This window comes from Myotis lucifugus, unplaced genomic scaffold (genome assembly GCF_000147115.1).
Source record: "Myotis lucifugus unplaced genomic scaffold, Myoluc2.0 scaffold_7, whole genome shotgun sequence".
Lineage (NCBI taxonomy): Eukaryota > Metazoa > Chordata > Mammalia > Chiroptera > Vespertilionidae > Myotis > Myotis lucifugus.
In genome coordinates this window covers 2,264,044-2,286,898 of record NW_005871055.1, presented here as the reverse complement: position 1 = coordinate 2,286,898, position 22,855 = coordinate 2,264,044, and the positions used below count along the sequence as shown (strand labels likewise).

Genomic DNA, 22,855 nt, shown 5'->3' with positions numbered 1-22,855 from the left:
GAAATTTTTAGTAATATATAGAAACGTTTGTAGTAATATATAGAAACATTTAAAAATGCTTTAAAAATGTCTAAAAATGTTAAAAAGGTTTTAAAATGTTTGAGTTAACTTTCTTAAAACCTAAAGTGTGATATTAAGGACACATACCCCACCCCACTGCCCTGAAGCGTGTGTACCCCATAGATAAGGATTTGAACGTCAGTTACTAACTCAGAGTGACTTGCTAAGATAACCATTTGTGCGAATGATGTAAATAACCACATGTAGCCCCTCGCCCTGCTTGAGATTAACATGCGTGCACTGACGTAACTCACTGATAGCCACCTGAACTGCTGCGGGTACAAAACAGGCTTTAAAAATGGGTCCTGACCAGCCAACAGTGCTCGCCTGTCGAGACAGCCACAAAGGGACGTCGTCCTTTTATCAGTCCGGCAAGCAACGCCGCTCCACGCTCCTCTCTCTGCCAGATGACAGAAGAACGGCTAGTACCTGCCGATTGAGACGCTACCGAGCTCTCGGGTGAGGAAAGCCGGCCCTCTGCATCCGGACCGGACCAGCCCAGCTGCCGGACCCTAGAGGACAGCACCACTGGGATCCCCTCAAGCCTGTACCCGCAGCATCAGGAACTTTTGTGAATAATAAAGTGCTGTGTGATTTGCAACTGCTTATGTTTCATGTGGTGTAATTCCTCCGGCAGTTAGTTGAATTATTTTGCATACGCTTAAAACTGAAATTAAAACTTCTAGTCTTTTTGGTCCTAGACCTGCCCTTTGTCCTGCTTGTGTAGAGTAGCCTCTTCGCTAGCAACTACTTGAATGTCCCAACACCTGCACGGTTAAAGGGACACCTTAGATAAACACCCCAGATCCTTTCCCAGGATCTACTTGAGACAAAATCTAATTAGACCAATAACAAGTAGAGAATAAATTAGTAACCAATGAACTTTCATTAAAGAAAGGACCAAATGTCATGGAAGGTGAATGCTACCAAATGTTTACAGAATTAATCACACCAACCTTCACAAACTTCCAAAAAAACAAAAAGGAACACTTCCCAACTCAATCCATGAGGCCAGATACAGACATCAAACAGAAAGAAAATTACAGACAATATCTCTTATCTCAATATCCCTTAACCTCACTATCAAAGAAACACAAAAGAAAAACGAGATAAATGTCTTTACATCTAGGAGACTAGAAAAACTAATAAAGCTGACAAGGGTCAACAAGGATGCTGAAGAAACAATAATTGTAAAACCTTGCTGGTAAGCATATAAATTAGTACAGCTACTTCAGAGAGTGTTGATAATAATACTTAGCAGAGCTGAAAACACACAGCTACAACTCTACAATTCCAGTTTTAGGTGTACACTGAAGAGAAACTCACAAATGTGGCTCATGAAACAGCAGACAAGAATCTTCATTACAGCACTGTTTTTCAATAGAGGCAAAGTAGAATGGATAAACTATGGCTTACTCATATAATGAAACTCCAAACAGCAGTTAAAAATGGGTAAACTAGCCCTATATGTATCAATACAGACATCAAGAAAAGTTGAATGAAAAAAACCTGCATATCATCCACACAGATTTTTAAGTATACAAAATAATACTAACTTTTCTGAACTTATACATAATGTAAATGCACTGGAATGACATACCAATTTCAGAATAGTGGCTACCTCTAGGGAGGCACATGGGAGAACTTTAGCTATTTCTGTAATTTCATTCCTTTAAAAAATAACAAAATCTGGAGTGATATGAATAATGTTAATATCCATTTAATTTCTTGTGTATATTTTTGTTCTTTTCTATTTTACAAATTGAAATGTATTTATTAATGTTTACATCAAGTATAAAGCAATATATATCAGAGAAACAATTCTTAGCCACAAAACATTCATTTTTTTACAGTCTTTCCTTTGTCATTTGAATATTGTTGAAATTAAAGTGTACAAACATTTTTATATTATTTATTTTGCATTAAAAATTCTGGACAGTTAGCTCAGTTGGTTAGATCATCATCCCAATATGCCAAGGTTGCAGATTCGATCCCTGGTCAGGGCACATACAAAAATCAACTAATCCTATCTAATAAAGAGGTAATATGCAAATTGACCATCACTCCAAATCACAAGATGGACACAAGATGGCCAGCAGGGAAGGGTAGCTGTGGGTGATCAGGACAGCAGGGGAGGGTAGTTGGGGGGGACAAAGCCTGCAGGGGAGGGGAGTTGGGGAGACCAGGCCTGCAGGGGAGGGCAGTTGGGTGTGACCAGGCCTGCAGGGGAGGGCAGTTAGGGGCGACCAGGCCTGCAGGGGAGTACAGTTAGGGGCAACCAGGCCGGCAGGGGAGGGCAGATAGGGGTGACCAGGCCTGCAAGGGAGGGCAGTTAGGGGCAACCAGGCTGGCAGGGGAGGGCAGTTAGGGGTGACCAGGCCTGCAGGGGAGGGCAGTTAGGGGTGACCAGGCCTGCAGGGGAGGACAGTTAGGGGCAACCAGGCCGGCAGGGGAGGGCAGTTAGGGACAATCGGGCCAGCAGGGGAGCAGTTAGGTGTCAATCAGGCTAGCAGGGGAGTAGTTAGGGGGTGATCAGGCTGGCAGGCAGAAGCGGTTAGGGGCAATCAGGCAGGCAGGCAGGTGAGCGGTTGGGAGCCAGCAGTCCTGGATTGGGAGAGGGATGTCCGACTGCCCGTTTAGGCCCAATCCCACTGGGGTCCCAGATTGGAGAGGGTGCAGGCTGGGCTGAGGGACATACACACACACACACACCACACACACAAGCACGAATTTTGTGCACTGGGCCTCTGGTTCTATATAATAAAAGCCTAATATGCAAATCGACCCAACGGTGGAACAACTGGAGGAACGACCGGTCGCTATGATGCGCACTGACCACCAGGAGGCAGACGCTCAACGCAGGAGCTGCCCCCAGCCCGCAGGCCCCAGGACAGCCAAGGCAGGTGCCAGAGGGGGCCCCCCAATCACCCTGCTGGTCGCCTCACAGATCAGCCCTGATCACCGGCCAGGCCTAGGGACCCTACCCATGCACAAATTTCGTGCACCAAGCCTCTGGTCAATGCATAAATAAGTGGAAAAAATTGGTGCCTGTCTCTCTCAGTCTTCCTAAAATCAATAAATAAAAAATTTTAAAAGAAAGAATTCTGAATCCCCACCCCTTTTTTTAAAGTTATATATATATATATTTTGTTCATCTCATTTTAGGGATTTTTTTGTTTTTCAAGAGAAACGTTTATAACTGGATAGCATTGCAATGGAAGCAGCTTGGGATGTTGGAGCTATTGTCAGCCATTCTTTCAAGACAGCCTCCCTTTACTGAGCTGGCATTAGGGAATAAACAATCCTTGACCGTGATCAAAGATCAAAAGATCCCAAACCCGGTGAGATATGCCAGCCTTCGCCAGGGGGGTTAGTCACCAAAGACTAACCAGGAAGTGGCTTAATGGACATGGGGTGGATAGAGAAGGCCTAAGTGTAGCAACCACCTGCTCACAGCTGCTATTAACCCTATAATGACTAAAATGACCCCTCCACTCTATTTTTGTGTTGTTTCTGCACAGACTCCAGAAAAGTGAAGGCTGCCAATCCAAGTAGTACTCAAATGTGAGGAACTGCTAGTCTTGGATTTTTTTCCCCATTAAATTCAGCTGATCATGTAGATCAGTAGAGAAATGTAAATAGATTCAAAATTTTTTTTAAATATATTTTATTGATTTTTTTTTTTTTTGTACGGAGAGGGATAGAGAGTTAGAATCATCGATGAGAGAGAAACATCGATCAGCTGCCTCCTGCACACCCGCTACTGGGGATGTGCCCACAACCAAGGTACATGCCCTTGACTGGAATCGAACCTGGGACCTTTCAGTCCACAGGCCAGCGCTCTATCCACTGAGCCAAACCAGTTAGGGCTAGATTCAAATTTTAAAAAGAGCCGAAATGCAGTTTGTTTGTTTTTACTATATCAAACTATGCCAGTGCTTTATTTAATAACTAGAGGCCCAGTGCATGAAATTCATGCACTCAGGGCCGGAGGTGGGGGGGGTCCCCTCAGCCCAGATTGCAAGAGGGCACAGGCCAGGCTGAGGGACCCCACCAGTGCACGATCAGGACCAGGGAAGGACGCAGGAGGTTGGCCAGCCGGGGAGGGACCACGGGAGGGCTCCAGGGCGTGTCTGGCCAGTCTCGCTCAGTCCCGATCGGCCAGACCCCAGCAGCAAGCTAACCTACCAGTCAGAGTGTCTGCCCCCTGGTGATCAGTGCATGTCATAGCAACTGTCGACTGGTTGACTGTCTGCCCCCTGGTGGTCAGTGCACGTCATAGCAAGAGGTTGAGTGGCCTTAGCATATCATTAGCATATTACACTTTGATTGGTTGAACGGCCAACCAGATGACCGGACACTTAGCATATTAGGCTTTTATTATATAGGATTCTCTTCTGTCTCATGGCATATGTCTACTTGCTTATATATTACATTGTTAATTAAGCATTTGTAATTTTATAGGTAATATATGCATTCTTTGCCAGTTTTATTACATAGACTACGAACTTCATGTGCATATATATAGGAAGACAGAACTACCACAAGCTGCACAAATGTCATCTAAGCATTAAGTAAGTGTAGAACATAGGACTGCTAATCTCAGTTTGCTCTGTGATGTCAAGTGCAGAATGTACAATTAACTGGTGATTTCCTCATACTTTTGATACTACTTGTACCTGTATATCTTTTAGAAAGACATTGATGGAGTTTGTATCCCTTTTGTATTTTTAATACAATTATTGTACATATTGGTTATATTTGTCTGGAAGATGGTAGAAATGTACTATTTTTATGCTTCTACATCCACTTTGTATAAGCTGGAAAATAAATTAATATAACATAAAAAGAATTCTGCGTTTTTTTTCCAACCACAGTTTACATTCAATACCCTTACACACCAGTTTCAGATGAATAGCAAAGTAGCCATTAAACCATATACTCTAGTGTTCCTCCCTGCTGCCCCTAGCATCTACCTGGCGCCATACCCTGTTATCTCAACATTATTGATCACATCCTCCATGCTACAATCCACATCTCTGTAGCTATTCTGCAACTACCAATTTGTACTGCTTAATCTCTTCACTTTTCTTTTTTTTTTTAATATTTTATTGATTTTTTTACAGAGAGGAAGAGAGAGGGATAGAGAGTTAGAAACATCGATGAGAGAGAAACATCGATCAGCTGCCTCCTGCACACTCCCTACTGGGGATGTGCCCACAACAAAGGTACATGCCCTTGACCGTAATCGAACCTGGGACCCTTGAGTCCGCAGGCTGACGCTCTATCCACTGAGCCAAACCAGTTAGGGCAATCTCTTCACTTTTCACCCAATCCAATCCCCCTATGTTCTGACAGCTATCAGTCTGTTCTCTGTATCTATAAGTCTGTTTCTATTTTGTTTATTTTGTTCATTAGATTCCACATATAAGTGAAATCACATGGTATTTGTCTTCCTCTGAATGGCTTATTTCATTTACCGTAATACAGTAAAACCTCAATATAATAGACTAATTCAGGCAAGGGGGTGTGCATTAAAACCAAAAGTCCGTTATATAAACATGCAATTTTTCCGAATGCATACATTAAAAATTTGACAAATTAGTTTAGCTGTTTTTACTTATGTAAACACGTGTGTGTAATTAAAATTAAGTATGTATGAAAAGTTTAATTTCACAGGAGAGTTTTCTACCTGTATTACTGTAACTTTTAATTACTGAATAGGTCTAATAAATGAGTGCATTCACCAGTCACCAAGAGTACACAAATGTACATGGCTGAGGCATGGCTTAGCACACACATTAGAACATTGGCCTGTAAGAGTGTGTTAAATCTGCTACAGAGCCCTAGCCGGTTTGGCCCAGTGGATAGAGCATCAGCCTGCAGACTGAAGGGTCCCGGGTTCGGTCCCGGGTTCGATCCCGGTTAAGGGCACATACCCAGATTGTGGTCTCTGTCCCCGGTAGGGGGCATGCAGGAGGCAGCCAATCAATGATTTTATCTCATCATTGATGTTTCTACCTCTCCCTCTCCCTCCTCTCTGAAATAATATATATATATATACTAGAGGCCCGGTGCACAAAAATTTGTGCACTTGGGGGGGAGGGGGGGGCTCCCTCAGCCCAGCCTGTGCCCTCTCACAGTCTGGGACCCCTCGGGAGATAATGACCTGCTGGCTTAGGCCTGCTCCCGGGTGGCAGAGGGCAGGCCCAATCCCTAGGTGCAGCCCCTGGTTGGGCTCAGAGCAGGGCCGATTGGGGGATTGGGGCGCCGCCCCCTGTCATGCACAGAGCAGGGCGGATCAGGAGGTTGCGATGCCACCCTCAGTCACGCTCAGGGTAGGGCCGATTGGGGGGTTGGGGCACCGCCCGCTGTCACACTCAAGGCAGGGTTGATGGGGAGGTTGCGGCGCTGCCCCGTCACTCACAGAGCAGGGCCCATCAGGGGGGTTGGGGCTCCGTACCCTGTCACGCACAGAGCAGGGTCGATCAGGGGATTGGGGAGCTCCCCCCGTCACGCACAGAGCAGGGCCCATCAGGGGGTTGGGGAGCTCCCCCCTGTCACTCACAGAGTAGGGTGGATCAGGGGGTTGGGGCGCTGCCCTCTATCACCCACAGAGCAGGACCGATCAGGGGGTTGGGCACTGCCACTGTCACACTCAGAGCAGGGCCGATGGGGAGGTTATGGCTCTACCCCGTCACACACAGAGCAGGGCCCGTGGGGGGGGGGGGGGAGAGAAGGGGGGTTGGGGTGCCGCACCCTGTCACACACAGAGCAGGGGCAATCAGGGGGTTGGGGAGGTCCCCCCATCAGGCACAGAGCAGGGCTGATCAGGGGGTTGGGGCCCCTTCCCCTCTCACAAACAGAGCAGGGCGGATAGGGAGGTTGTGGCCCCGCCCCTGTCACACACACAGCCGCAGGGCAATCAGGGGGTTTGGTCGCTGCCCGCTGTCACGCTGATCCCGGTGCTGGGAGGCCTCGCAGCTCCGCTGATTCCGGGGCTGGGAGGCATATTAGCCTTTTACTATATAGGATAGAGGCCTGGTGCACGGGTGGGGGCCGGCTGGTTTGCCCTGAAGGGTGTCCTGGATCAGGGTGGGGTCCCGCTTGGGTGCCTGGCCGGCCTGGATGAGGGGATGATGGCTGTTGGCATCTAGTCACACCCCCTTCAGGGTGGGGGTCCCCACTAGGGTGCCTGGCCAGTCTAGGTGAGGGGCTGAGGGCTGTTTTCAGGCTGGCAGGTGACTGAAGCTCCCAACCTGTCCTTTTTTTCTTTTTTTTTTTATTCTGGGCCAGCTTTAGCTCTGAGGCTTGGCTCCAGCTCTGAGGCCTCGGCTGCTGAAAGCAGGTATCTGGTTTGTTTGGGTTCTATAATTGTAACACTGTTGCGGTCCTGCTCACTCCAGCTCTGAGATCCCGGCTGGCTGAAAGCAGGGATCTGCGTTTGTTCTATAATTGAAACAATGTTGCGGTCCTGCTGGCTGAAGCCCGGCTGGCTGAAAGCAGGTTTCTGGGGTTTTGTTTAGCTTCTTTATTTGTAACACTGTTTCTTAGAGTGCAAGCTCAGAGGCTGGCAAGGCAGGCGGGGGAACGTTGGCTTCCTCTGTCACTGAAGCAAGCAAGCCTCCTGTTCGCTTCAAGCTGCCTGGCTGCCGGCCGCCATCTTGGCTGGCAGTTAATTTGCATTATCGCCCTGATTAGCCAATGGGAAGGGTAGCGGAGGTACAGCTAATTACCATGTTTCTCTTTTATTAGATAGGATGTGGAAAGAAGAGTTCAAAAAAATAAAACTGCTACAGAAAGCCTCATTTGACAACCAAATCAATTACCTCAAGTAATGCTGTGTGATCACGCCTTAATTATTTGCTGAACATTGTTTATGAGGGTTCACTCTTGAATTTAATTATGTAGACTATACTTGTAGACATGTAGTATTTATTTATTTTGGCGAAATTACTACATTGTTTTTCCCAACATATGGCCTATTTGCTAAATTTGTTAAAAAATAACAGCGAATTAATAACAAAACAATAACCTGTTAATTTCTTATAAGTAAATCCTGGTTAAAAGCATTTTAAGCCCTGGCCAGTTTTGCTCTGTGGTTAGAGCATCAGCCCTTGGATTAAAGGGTCCTGTGTGCCATTCCAGGTTAAAGGCTTAACCTCAGGTGCAGGCTCGATCCCTGGCCCCAGTTGGGGGCGTGTGCGGGAGGCAACCAACTGATGTGTCTCTCTCACATCGATGCTTCTCTCTCTCTCTCTCTCTCCCCTCCCCTTCCACTCTCTCTAAAAATCAATGGAAAAAAATATCCTAAGGTGAGGATTAACAAAATAAATAAATAAATTTTTTAAATTTAACAGGTGTTAATTTTCACGTATGACATTTGGTCCAGGAATTTTGTCCAATAAATCCAAAGTCTATTAAATCGAGGTATACAAAATCAGGGTTTACTGTATCCTTTAGGTCCATCCATGCTGTAGCAAAAGGTTAAGATTTCCTTCTTTTTTACAACTGAGTAGTATTCCATTGTGTAAATATATCACAGCTTTTTCATCCACTCATCTACTGATGGGCACCTCGGCTGCTTCCAAATCTTGGCTATTTAAATAATGCTGCAATGAACATAGGGGTACATATATCCTTTCGAATTAGTGCTTCAGGTTTCTTCCGTTACATTCCCAGAAGTGGAATTGCTAGGTCATAAGGCAATACTAATTTTAATTTTTTGAGGATCGTCCATACTGTTTTCCATAGCAGTTGTACCAATGAATTCAGTTTTCCCGTTTTTCCATAGGCCACAAAACTTTAACTCACATTTGGGGGTTGGGACAATATAGAAGTTAATTATTTTATTTATGAAAGTAGGAAAAAATGTTAAAATGAACTTACTTGCTGAGTTTGTCTAAATTCTTCCAATAGTTTTAGTGCCATGTCGTAATCTTTCAGCAAATGGTATGCAATAGCATACCCAATCCAGGAAGCACGCTGTGTTGGGCGCAACTGAAGAAGCTGATACCTTGTCTCCTTTAAATAAATAAATAAATACATACATAAATAAATAAATTTTTTTTTAACTTTTTAAACTTTCTGTAAAGTATTTCTGTTCATCACAGTTTTCAGGGAACAATTCAATACCTTTAATTCTTTTTTAATGTATTCAATTAACAAATATATGTTCCACAATAAAATACTTTCTGTGTGCCTTATCTAAATTATTTAACTTGTAAAATACCCCATATAATGCTCATTGTAAGACTGTCACTGAAAAGTCGGCCCTGAGGCTCATGCTTTTGGACCGACTTATAAAATTACCTTTATATAATAATTTCTTTTGGTAATTACATATCTTAAAAGAGAGACTGAGATAGTTTTTTACTGAACTAAATTTTGCTGTTTACAAAATTATTATATGAAATTACAATGGATTAACATTGGTATAGTAGGCTCCAGAGACAGGATGGAATTCTCAAACATCTTTTCAAGCAGAAACACCACTGCTGCCACTCTAAGACAGGTCAGTATCTATTACATTAGGAAGAAAACACCAGAAATTCCACTATGGCTATCCCAGAAGAATCAAGATATCATCATTAACAGAAAATACAACCTCCTTACACAGACCTCACTTCTTCATTGCTCATATCTGTCTCCAAGTTTTACAAAAGTGCATCTGCTTGGAGGAACAGGTCTCATGAAAAACTCTAGTTGCAATGGAATTTTGAAAATGTAGTGTTTCGCTTCCCTTACTCTGTTGTTAGAACTGGTAAAAGGAATGCCAAAAGGGCCCTAACTGGTTTGACTCAGAGGATAGAGCGTTGGCCTGTAGACTGAAGGGTCCCAGGTTCAATTCCAGTCAAGGGCATGTACATTGGTTGCGGGCACATCCCCAGTAGGGGGTGTGCAGGAGGCAACTAATCGATGTTTCTAACTCTCTACCCCTGTCCCTCTCCCTTCCTCTCTGTAAAAAATCAATAAAATATATATTTAAAAAAAAAAAAAAAAAAAGGAATGCCAAAAGGAATAACAAGATCAGATCTTCTTTTATAAAGATTATCTTTGACGAAACAACTTAGTATCACTCCTCTACCTTCATGTGTAAGTGTCTGGTTCCTTTTAGGCAAATAAAATTACTAGAGGCCCAGTGCACAACATTCATGCACTGGGGGGCGGGGGGGGGGGCGCATTCCTCAGCTTGGCCTGCGCCCTCTCTTGCAGTCCGAGACCTCTGGGGGGGATCGGGCCTAAGCCAGCAGGCAGACATCCCTCTCACAGTCCGGGGCTCTAGCAGTCCAGGACCCCTCATTCCTTACCACCTGCCTGCAGCAGTGGGCAGGAGAGGCTCCAGCCCACCGCTGCGCTTGCCAGCCGTGAGCCCAATTTCTGGCTGAGGGGCGCTCCCCCTGTGGACCACCAGAGAGCAGCTCCTGCATTAAGTGTCTTCCCCCGGTGGTCAGTGAGTGTCATAGCAACCAGTCATTCTGCCGTTCAGTTGATTTGCATATTAGCCTTTTATTATATAGTATGCTATTATCACTCTCATTCCTTATTTTCATTATTGCTTCAGTTACTCCACCCCTTCATTAAAGTCTGGGTCAGTTTTCTTCTTGCTGCCAAATCCTACCATTATCCTGGGTAAATGGAACACCGTAGAACACCCATCCAACAACCTATCTTACATCTAAAATTTCCTTATCTTTAATGATGTCCTCTACCCCTCTTCAGGGACCCACTCCCACAACCACATCCTAGACCAGGGATTTTCAACTGGTGTGCCACAAGAATTTTTAAAACATGCAATACCTGACTATTTAGTCAGGAGTCAGATGCACTGACCTCTTTTCCCTTAGATTGTCAAATAAAAACATGAAAACAGCCAACACAATAGCCATCTGGTGTGAATGAATAAAAATTATACGTATTTTTTTTGGTCAGATTGGCAAAAAATATAATCTATTTTTTGGAGTGCCACAGAACTTTAGTAATTAGCTTATATGTGCCATGAGATGAAAAAGGTTGAAAATCGCTAAGATTGTCAAATAGAAAAATGACAACAGTCAACACAATAGCCCATTGATGTGAATGCCCTGTCTTGAACCATAATACATAGGTCATATAACAGAGTTGTATCTTATTGGTCATGCCACATAAGGTTGCATCTAATTGGTTAATTCTTGGTACCAGAAATCCTTATATACAAGTATAGGCACCTGATTTTTTTTTAAATCACTTTGGAGTAAAAAGGATAGATAATTACTATTATTATTATTTTTGTAAACCAATCAAAATTATATCTTTTTATGATCAGATTAGCAAAAATATATATTTTTGGTGTGCCACCGAATTTTAGTAATTAGTTTAAAAGTGCCATGAGATTAAAAAGGTTGAAAATCACTGTCCTATTTGCCACCCAGAAATCACAAAAACAAATTATCTCATTCTCCGGTCACAGCGCCTATGCTGCCAACATTTTCACTCAGTGACATTCCTACCCTTGTTCTTAATCCTACTAGACCTGAGGCCCTGAACCTAATTGTCCCCTATACCTGGGCTCCTGAGCATTAAAGAGAAAAAACCAACATGATATAGAAAAATGTTAGTTACATGCAAACAAGTGGTTAGAATAAGATGGAACTTGGAGACATTATAGAAAATAGGTATACCTTTCATCTACCTTTCATCTAGCGCCAATATTCCACCTTTGTGTGGAAATTACCGAAAAATCGGTACAGCGGTCTGGTAGGGTTAAGAGGACACCATTAGTAACTCTAGTTCCTTGCGTCCTTCACTTCTAACCACCAGCTCTTTTACTTTCATTAATTTCACTATCCCTCTTAGGAACCACTCTGTTGCCAATATTCTTAATTTCTTTGCCTCATGAATATAACTAATGTTAACTCTCACCACACCCAGGCTGTTAAGTACTGCTGAAGAAAAACCACACAATCTTGAAGAATGATTATATCAAGCTCAGCAGAACTCTTTAAACTTCTGTAAAAAATCTAGGCATAGGGTATAATGACTTATGGCAGAAGGGCAAAAGTAAAAAGTACATGAAAGACAATTCATTTAAGAAGTGTTAAGAGTTGGTGGCCTCCTTCACAAAAGAAAATAAGAGAATTATGTTTTGGACATAATGAATTTAGGATACACATGGAGATGTCCAGCAGAGCTGAAGATGCCAGTATGGAATACAGAAAGACTGATGTATGGCAATCCTCACATTATTTTATATTTACTAACCCATAATAAAGAAAGCTAACTAATCTCTACATTTAGATTTCAATTATAAACATTCTTTTTACCAAATTTGTAAATGTCAAACCAACAAAGAATATAGTACAGCATTTGTACACAGGAGATAGTACAGTTTTTTTTTAAAAAAAGCATTAAATAAAGTTATCCCTTGTTGATAATGCAGTTCTACAACTATTATTGGGAGAAGGTCCCAAGTGACTTTCCACTTCTAGACTATAATGAACAATCAAATCTACATGATCTTGGCTTACACTCACTTCATTCTGAATTCACATGTTTTAAATTATATCTATCTGTTAAAATGTGTACACTTAAGATTAGAGTACTTACTCGGTAACCTTCAAGGTCTCTCATTTGGATCTGCAATAGAGAGAGATCCCTCAAAATTTGCAGATTATCTTTATCTAATTTCAGGGCATTTCGGTAACACTTAATAGCTTCATCATATTTCTTATCAGAACGCTGCAAGAGTCCATATACATGCCAACCTACTAAGTTAAGGAAATACAGACATTCACAGGTACTAGAAAATACTATGCTATATACCTATCTAATATAAAGCTTACTTTAACAAAATGGAATTTTTGTCTGAGATTTACTTCAGAATGACCTGGGGTCAGAGGGAAGGGGTCAGTGAGCAAGTGGTAAAAGATAACATGAGATCAGCCTTGACTGACAACTGTTAAATTATTGAAGCTAGGTGCTGGGCACATTCACTTACTATGTACTAGTATTGAAACAGAATATACTAGTATACAAAAATTATCTTTTAAAACGAGTCTATATTCAATCAATTCTAAAACAACATGTAACCATCATTTAATTCACCAACGATATTAAAAACCACAAAATTAAATTTTTATTTATTGTAAATTAAATTCTTAGCATATCTTGGAGCCAAAACCACTACCATACTTATATGCCCTCTCTCTTTGCTCGAGAGTAAGCACTGAGATAAAGAAATAAGTATTGCCCTAACCGGTTTGGCTCAGTGGATAGAGCGTCGGCCTGCGGACTCAAGGGTCCTGGGTTCAATTCTGGTCAAGGGCATGTACCTTGGTTGTGGGCACATCCCCAGTAGGGGGTGTGCAAGAGGCAGCTGATCGATGTTTCTCGCTCATCGATGTTTCTAACTCTCTATCCCTCTCCCTTCCTCTCTGTAAAAAATCAATAAAATATATTTAAAAAAAAAAAAAGAAAGAAGTATTTAGTATTTTGAGAGAACCCTAAGCTAAAAATGTGAAAACACAACTAAGACTATTGATGTTCAATACTGGCCCATAGATGAATTAAATGTAAAAACATAAGAAACAGGACAATATGTGAAAAGGTTATTAATAAATATATAAATAAGCAAAACAGAAATGAATTTCAATGATCCAACCTTAAAAAAGTATTTTTGTTCTTTTACAAGCTGGATACTAGACACAGAAAAATACAATTATGAGTATCAGTGAAAATAGCTATGTCCCTATGCAAATGAAACAAGCTGAAGAACCAATATAATATCACACTTAATACTAAATAAAATGTTTTAAAACAAATTTCCTCTGAATTTTTCTTGTAAAGTTTCTTAACAAAAGTTTAAAGAACATAAATTTTACTATACAGGTTTACTACACTATACAGGTTTGTAAGTTATCTGGAATGATGTGAAATATCACTAGTTTATGGATGTATAGAAAAAACAATGAGGTTCAAGTCACATATAATTATCAGCACTCTTCTCTCACAATAAGCACAACTGAAATACATACATACTGTATAGAGATTCTCTTTAAAATACTCCAATAAATGAGGCATAGGGGACAGATAAACTAATACTACAAAATGTTGATAATTATTGAACCTGAGTAATTAGTACATAGAGTTCATTAAATTCTCTTCTACATAGGATTGAATTTTTGAATTAGGAAAAAACACTAATAAATTGAAAATATATATATGAAATTAAACTACTCAACCACTGCAAAAGGATACAGACATGACTCTTGACATCATTACGAAGTCCTTTACGAACAAATTCATATGCTTCTTCTTTTTTTCCTAAACAGTTCAATGTTAAGCCTTTCATAGCCAAAGTCTCTGAAAAATATTTTTAACCTCTATTTACACATGAAAGATTCAAATTATCTTAGGGTTATTTTAACATTTGACACCTGCCATGCTTTTATTATTCATCTTTTTAATCCCATAGTTAGAAGAACTTCTCTCCAAAAACTGCATTTTAAATATTTGCTTAAAGTTTAGCCCAGGTCCTTTTCTGAAATTCCTTAGGTGGGGACTGAGTTGCTAAAATGCTTTCTGCTCTTTAGAAGACTCTTTAAAGGGGGTTGAGATGATTCTGCTGAGAAAAGGTAACACAGCAGGCACCTGAATCCTGTTGAGCTAAATCTATACAGCAGTCCACCCTTCACCTGAGATCAATTCGAATCAAGAATCAAATCTCAAATCTGACTTACACCCCACAAAACAATCTACCTTAACAAAGAGAGAAAAAAATCACCTTACTCAAAACTGGAATAGACTGCATTGTTGGCAAGTTTATTCTAACTAATCCTAATTCGGCTAATTAATACCCCTTTACCTTTCAAGGATACAACATTGGATGACAGGAGTGGCAACCCAAAAATATGTTTAAAGTAATTAATGAAAGATGCTTTAGATTGAAATAACTCTCTGAATAATCCCCCCCAAAAAATAATCCACAAGGGAATTAGATAAGAACAATTGTTTTCAAATTAATGTCTGTGGATTCTTGTTTTCAGAACATGGTGATAGAACAGTCCAAGCTCCTATAACCAAACAATTTTTTTTCTGTTTATACATAAAGAACTTCCCTACAAGCTTCCACTTACTAGTAGATAATGGTTCCGTAGTGAAAAAGTTTGAAAACAAGTTTAAATTTCTAAAATTCTATGAAATGAAGACTTCTTTCCATTTCCTTCAAAGAATGTTTTCAACATTAGAAAGCTGAGCCGGGTCAGCCTATTTTCCCAATAAGACAATTTCAAGAATTACCGAAGTCTAATATTCAGTGACCTCAGTTAACTTTGCTTTGCTATAGGACCTTAATTTGTGTATCTAACCTCATCTATCCTTTTAACAAATACTAGTGACCAGTGAAAAACGATGAGACAAGCAAATGCAAACTTATTAATACCAGTGCTAGAAAAACAACTCAAGATAAACAATCTAATGATAAATGTCATATTTATATATAAAGGCCAGCAGATATATAAAAGACATCTACCAAAAATAAAATGCATTTGACTGTATCTTTATACTACTTCTGTATTGCAAATATTGTCCTAATTTTATACATAGGAAATCAAAGAATAAACTTAAGTTCTAGTCAAATAGATGAAATCACGTCTATAAAAATATTGGCATATCCTCCAACTGTTTCCCAATTAATCAACCAACAACCTCTCATCTAATAGTAAACACTCTATATGTATATGTATATGTATATGTATATGTATATGTGTATATGGACTTAAACAAAATAGAAGTAAAGTAACCTAGAATAAGACTGACATGAAATATAACTAAAATGTTAAATATTTATACACTAGAGAGCTACTAGGCCATGGAATCTGGGAAGTATTCTTCTTTCACTGTTAGGAATCCTATCTGTCTGATTTTAGGATTAGATTTCCCCAAAGCAATCTCTCACAGGTAAGACAATACCTCCATGTTCAGCAAATTTTGGATTCGAAAGAATCATCTTGCAAAACTTGAGGCCATTTTTATATTGCTTCTGTTCATAACATTTCTGTAAAGAAATATAAACAAAAATTATTTTATAAAATAAATATACACGAAACAACTTTTACATAATTCAAGATCCAAAGTGAGGTTTAAAACATATGTGACGGAAAGATTTTATGTCAATTTATATCACTTACTAGAGGCCCGATACACGAAATTTGTGCAGGGGGGTGTGGAGGGGTGTCCCTCAGCCCAGCCTGCACCCTCTCCAATCCAGGACTGCTGGCTCCCAACCACTCACCTCTCTGCCTGCCTCATCACCCCCTAACCGCTCCCCTGCCAGCCTGATCGACGCCTAACTGCTCCCCTGCCAGCCTGGTCCCCCCCAACTGCCCTCCCCTGAAGGCCTGGTCGCTCCCAACTGCCCTCCCTTGCAGAACTGGTCGCCCCCAACTGCCCTCCCCTGCAGACCTGGTTGCCCCCAACTGCCCTCCCTGCAGGCCTAATCGCCCCCAACTGCCCTCCCCTGCAGGCCTAATCGCCCCCAAATGCCCTCCCCTGCAGGCCTAATCGCCCACAACTGCCCTCCCCTGCCGGCCATCTTGTGTCCACATGGGGGCGGCCATCTTGTGTGTTGGAGTGATGGTCAATTTGCATATAACCTCTTTATTATATAGGATAACATGAAGTGTGTTTCTGTTACCAAACTGTTCTAGTGTCTGAGCATTTTCACTTTTACAGAAGATAAAGAAAAAACAATACACTTAATAAACAGGGAATTTAATTGTCAATCAATACTGCTACAGCTTTTTAAAATTCAAAACCCAAAAGCAAAAATATATGTGATAACAACAGAAAAATACTAGAAACTGCAATAAAAGCCTTTGGTACTTCAAGAATGGAACCAAAAGCCCAGCCATTGTGGCTCAGTGGTGGAGTCTTGACCTATGAACCAGGAGGTCACAGTTCAATTCCCGGTCAGGGTACATACCCGGGTTTCGGGCTCCATCCTCAGTGTGGGGCAACTGATCAATGATTCTTTCTCATCATTGATGTTTCTATCTTGCTCTCCCTCTCCCTTCCTCTCTGAAATCAATAAAAATATATTTAAAAAAAAAAAAAAAAAGAATGGAACCAAGAAATACACACACAAAATACTGCTATTTTTTGAGCAACCCTATTTTGAGTGTCTACAGAACTTGCTATAATTCATATTAATTCCTTAAGGTAGGTGTCATTACCTCCACGTTACAGATCTGGAAAATGTTCATAAAATGTGTTTATAAGTGATTCAGCTTAGTTGAAAACTCTGGTGTGAATCCAAAGATAATGGTCTTTCCATTACTAGTCTAATGTAAGTGTAAGCAACCTCTTTATTCCTAAACTAGAGGCGCAGTGCACAAAATGCGTGCACAGGTACTGTCCCTAGTGGCTGCCTGCTGCCAGCCGGGGCCTTCCTTCCCCCAGCTGCCAGCCGCCGGACAGGGCCTTCCTTTGTTCCGCACCGCCCCCTGGTGGTCAGCACAAGTCATAGTGAGCGATCGAATTCCTAGTCGGTCGAACTCCCTAGGTGACACTTTGCATATTAGGCTTCCATATATATACTAGAGGCCCAGTGCATGAAATTCATGCACGGGGCAAGGTGCGTGCATGCGTGTGTGTGTGTGTTTGTGTGTGTGTGTGTGTGTGTGTGTGTGTGTGTGTTCCTCAGCCTGACCTGCACCCTCTCCAATCCGGGAGCCCTCAGAGGATGTCCTACTGACAGCTTAGGCCCGCTCCCTGTGGTTCTCTGCTCTCTGCAGGGCCTGCCTGCTCCACACCGCAGTGAATGCCAAGCAGGCCATGCTGGGAGCTGCCTTGTGGGCTGCTTCCCTGCTCCCAGGTTGCCGCGGGCCATGCTGGGAGCTACCTGCGGGCAGCACTTACCTGCTCCCCAGTTGCCGAGGCAACGGCCAAGCAAACCGTGCTGGGAGCTGCCTGCAGGCCGGGGTTGCCTGCTCCCCGGTCACCCTGGCGACAGCCAAGCAGGCCATGCTGGGAGCTGCCTGCAGCTGTGCTTCCCTGCTCCTGCGTTGCCACAGGCCGTGCTGGGAGCTGCTTGCCTGGGAGCTGCCTGCGGGTGCGCTTTCCTGCTCCCGGGTCGCCACGGCGATGGCCAAGCAGGCCGTGCTGGGAGCTGCCTACCAGTGGGGCTTGCCTGCTCCCAGGTTGCCGCAAGCCATGCTGGGAGCTGCCTGCGGGCCACATTTGCCTGCTCCCAGGTCGCCATGGTGACGGCAAGCAGGCCAAGCCGTGCTGGGAGCTGCCTCCTCCCTGCTGTCAGTCTCCACGGAGGTGATGAGGTTAATTTGCATACTCACTCCTGACTGGCTGGTGGGCATTGCAAAGGTACGGTCAATTTGCATCGTTCTCTTTTATTAGTGTAGATAGACTGGAAGCCTGGTGCACAGACTCATCCACCCGTGCGAAACCGGTTCTCCGACATCCCCCGAGGGTTCCCAGATTGTGAGAGGGGACAGGCCAGGCCGAGGGACCCCACTGGTGCACAATCAGGGCCGGGGAGGGACTGCAGGAGGGCTCCAGGGCGTGTCCGGTCCAACTCACCCAGTCCTGATCAGCTGGACCCCAGCAGCAAGCTAACCTACCAGTCGGAGCATCTGCCCCATGGTGGTCAGTGCTCATCATAGGGACTGGTTGAACGGCAAACGGTCGGACACTTAGCTTTTATTATATAGGATGCCACCAACCAGGCTAAGTAATCAGTGACTGTCCTCCAGAGCCACTGATCATGAGAACATCTCATCTCCTTTCACTCACATTCTCACTTATGTTGTTACTAGAGGCCCAATGCATGAAATTCATGCAAGAGTCAGCCTTCCTTTCCCCAGCTGCCAGCACTGGCTTCCCTCTGGCACCCGGGCTTCCCTCGCAGCCCCGGCTTCGTCCGGAAGGACATCTGATCTAATTAGCATATTACGCTTTTATTATTATAGATAGTGTTCTTTCTAGTACTTATCCCCATGGTAGGGCCTCTGCACTTCTGTTTCTTCTACCTGAAATGTTCTTCCTCAGGTCTTCCTGTGGCTAATTCCTTATGGTTTGAGTGTCACATATCACCTACCTGACCACTCTATTTAATACTGACAGCTTTCTTACTCGCCCCCACCCCGCCCGACACAAACATTTTTCTCTATATATTACTCTATTTTCTACACAGCATTATCATTTCCTGACATTCCAATTTATGTGATTACTTATTTAGTATCTTCCCCACCATACTATAAGCTCCTTGAGAACAGGAATCTTGCTTATTTTAAAACATGTTTTTATTGATTTGTGAAAGAGGGGGAGGGAGAAGAGAAAGAAAGACAAACATTGATTGTTGATTGCCTCCTGCATGCACCCTGACTGGGGATCAAACCCACAACCCAGGTAAGTGGGCTTAACTGGGAATCAAACCCATGACCCTTCCATGTGAGGGCCGACACTCTAACCACTGAGCAACACCAACCAGGGCAGCTCTTGCCTATTTTAAACACTCTTGCATCCTCTGGTTCTAGACAAATAAGCACTGCTCAATGAATACAGCCTACTAAGTTAAAAAACAAAACAAACAAACAACAAAAAAAAAAAACAGAGTACCAGCAAAGGAGGAGGAAGTGATTAATCCTTGCTACAGGAGTGGGATGTGCAGGCGAGAATTAGAAAAGTGTTTACAGGAAAAAAAATGTTTATATTGAGGTTTCCTGATTGCCTCTAGGGAAGGAAACTTAATGGTTGGGAGACAAGGATAGGACAGAAACCTGAATTTTGAACCATGGAAATATATTACCTATTCCAAAAATATTTTAAAGTAAAAAAAACAATAATAATAATAATCTGCCCTAACTGCTATGGCTCTGTGGATAGAGCATCGGCCCGTGGACTGAAGGGTCCTGGGTTTGATTCCTGTCAAGGGCATGTACCTTGGTTTCAGGCTCAATCCCCAGGAGGGGGTATGCAGCTGATCAATGTTTCTCTCTCATCAATGTTTCTACCTCTCTCTTCCTCTCTGTAAAGTCAATAAAAATATAAAATAAATAAAATAAAAATTTAAAAGAACCACAATGGTAGAAATACTTTATTTTAAAAAATAAATAAAAAATAATAATCTGAGTTTGACTATAGGAGTTCACCTGACATATGACAAGAAGAAAAAAGGAACAGAAGAAACTACTGGGGAAGAGGAAAAAAAGAAAAATATGTGGGGGGGTTTTTCTGACTGACCAAGTGATCTTGAAAGTAATAAATATAACAGTAATAATAACAGTTACTGAAACATTTACTATGTGACAGGCACTGGTTCTCATTTAATCTTTATTGAAATGCCAGGAAAGCCTCTGAGATGCATGTTATCTCTATTTTATTTATTTACCTATTTTACTGATTTCAGAGAGAGGAAGGGAGAGGAAGAGAGTTAGAAACATCAATGAAAGAAAGAATTATTGATCGGCTGCCTCTTGCATGCCCCCTACTGGGGATCAAGCCCACACTGGGGCATGTGCCCTGAAGGGGATCAAACTCAGGATCTCTTGGTCCACGGGATGATGCTCAATCCCCGGAGGCATATCAACTGGGCACTGAGGCACACAGTAACGTGAGTTTTCACAGCTAGTCAGAGCCACAATTCAAACCAAGGTAGTCTATCTCCATACCCAAGTACTCAAGTTAAAGAAGAGTCTTAGCTCTAACCAGTTTGGCTCAGTGGATAGAGGGCCGGCCTGCGGACTCAAGGGTCCCAGGTTCGATTCCGGTAAGGACATGTACCTTGGTTGTGGGCAAATCTCCAGTAGGGGGTGTGCAGGAGGCAGCTGATCGATGTTTCTAACTCTCCCTCTCCCTTCCTGTCTGTAAAAAAATCAATAAAATATATATTAAAAACAAAGAAACGTCTTAAGTTCAGTAAGGAATATATATTTAGTAGAAAAGATAGATTCTTGTTTTGACTTTGATACTAACCAGAAAACCTTAGACCAGTGGTTCTCAACCTGTGGGTCGCGACCCCTTTGGGGGTCGAACGACCCTTTCACAGGGGTCGCCTAAGACCATCGGAAAACACATATGTAATTACATATTGTTTTTGTGATTAATCACTATGCTTTAATTATGTTCAATTTGTAACAATGAAATTGGGGGTCACCACAACATGAGGAACTGTATTAAAGGGTCGCAGCATTAGGAAGGTTGAGAACCACTGCCTTAGACACTTAGTCATTTACCATTCCTGGGTTTGACTGTCTCATCCGTAAAAGAGGGCATGGAGTAGAGCTCAAAAATTCAACAAAATGTAAAGAGCCAGTTTGGGGAGGAATAAAATAGGCATAAGCCACATAGACCATGTGATGTGGGTGTGTTTATGTACGCTGATAATCAATACAAATTTACTATTGGTGACAAAACACTATGGTCCACCAACCAAACTTAAAAATAATTTTATTATAGAGACTTCAATTTGCCATGGAATTTGTTGCAGCAAAATTTTACCAACATTTATTGCAAATGTGAGATGATTAAATCATTCACCTTTGCAGCACCCTCTTAAATTCATATAAGCTTAAAAAATAAACATTACATACCCAGATAAGAAAATGTTTAGCATTTTCCAATTTATTTGGGGATAAAATTAACTCAGCAGCAGCTTTAACCTTTTTGTAAATAGAGTATAATGAATCACGGTGTTGTTTTTCATTATTCTACTGATAATATGATTAGAACTACAAGTACCCATATATAGAGAAAGTAAGTGTTCTGTCATCTTTTAGGTATAATGCCAAATGTCCTGAAATCTTACTAAAAAGTCATATATGATTTTTCATTAATATATTTCAGATTCCCTAGACACACACACACAAAAAAAATCCACCTGAAAGGGGCAAAAAAAGTTCACTTCTCCAGTTCTATACTCTGAAAAATATATGTCTATGAGAAAAACGAAAGTAAGGATTAAATGTGAAGTTTCTATTAGCTAGGACAGAACAGCTACTATGAATTGGATACCTGCCATTGGTAATACTGAAAACATTCTGAATTTAGTATTTATAGCAAAGGTAAGCGATAGCTAAGAGTCACATAACACAAGCTCTAAGTAATAAATTCACTGTTAAAATCTAAACGCTCATGTTCAGATGAAAAGACAAACTAGAAAAAAAACAGCTACCTATTTTCAATCTTAGTTTAAAATCCACGGTCCCCAGCGTATATGAGAAAAGCACAGGCTCGCTGCTCGCTGCCCCTCCGCGATGGAGGATCGGGACCCGGGGACGCCGTGGAGGCAGCGGGCCGCGGGCACACGACCTGCGGGGAGCTCACTGCTCGCCGGCCCGCGGCCAGCACCGCGGGGCCATGATTCAGGTTTCTGCTCAGAAACCAAGCATATGCCCCCTCCAGTGCAAAACCAGCCAGAGCACGAAGCCCTGGACACTTTCTCGAAGTCGAGCCGGTGCAAGTTAACAGCAGAGCCATGTCCGGTTTTATACTTTAGAAATGCAGCCCGTGCCCGCTTTCACCTCCCAGCGGCGCTGAGTGTCTCGAACACAGGCACGGTCTCCCCCCGCGGACAGCCTGGCCTCCGGCGCCCCCCATCTTCCCGTAGCCGTCCACACCCGAGCCCCGCCCCACCACAGGATCGCCCCGGCTTCCGTGGGCACCGGCGTTAACCAGCACAAAGCAGGGGATGAACACCTCCGGAGGGGAGGCCGGCAAAAGAATCGACCGGGAGGACAGAAGGAACAGGTCGCGCGCAATCCGCCACGAGGCTCCGCGAAGTGGGCCAGACGCGCTACCTGCC

General features: G+C 42.6%; 1 protein-coding gene across 10 annotated transcripts in view; it reads right to left on the bottom strand.

The window, feature by feature from the left end:
• The window catches only part of NAA16 (N(alpha)-acetyltransferase 16, NatA auxiliary subunit), an 86,852-nt gene extending 70,758 nt beyond the window's left edge, over positions 1-16,094 (bottom strand). For 6 of the 10 annotated variants that reach the window (XR_002827406.1, XM_023748161.1, XM_023748165.1 and 3 more), the window contains exons 1-4: positions 16,009-16,088; positions 14,296-14,400; positions 12,646-12,803; positions 8,950-9,084 (exon numbers count right to left, since the gene is read on the bottom strand). Coding sequence is in view for 9 of the 10 variants with exons in the window: in XM_023748161.1 (XP_023603929.1) it covers positions 8,950-9,084; positions 12,646-12,803; positions 14,296-14,400; positions 16,009-16,045 (435 nt within the window). In the remaining variant the exon portion in view is untranslated. Of the gene's footprint in view, positions 1-8,949; positions 9,085-9,490; positions 9,583-12,645; positions 12,804-14,295; positions 14,401-16,008 lie in introns of those variants that run through there. The other 4 variants (XM_023748185.1, XM_023748172.1, XM_023748182.1 and 1 more) reach the window with 4 other exon arrangements.
• Between the last annotated feature and the right edge of the window lie 6,761 nt (positions 16,095-22,855).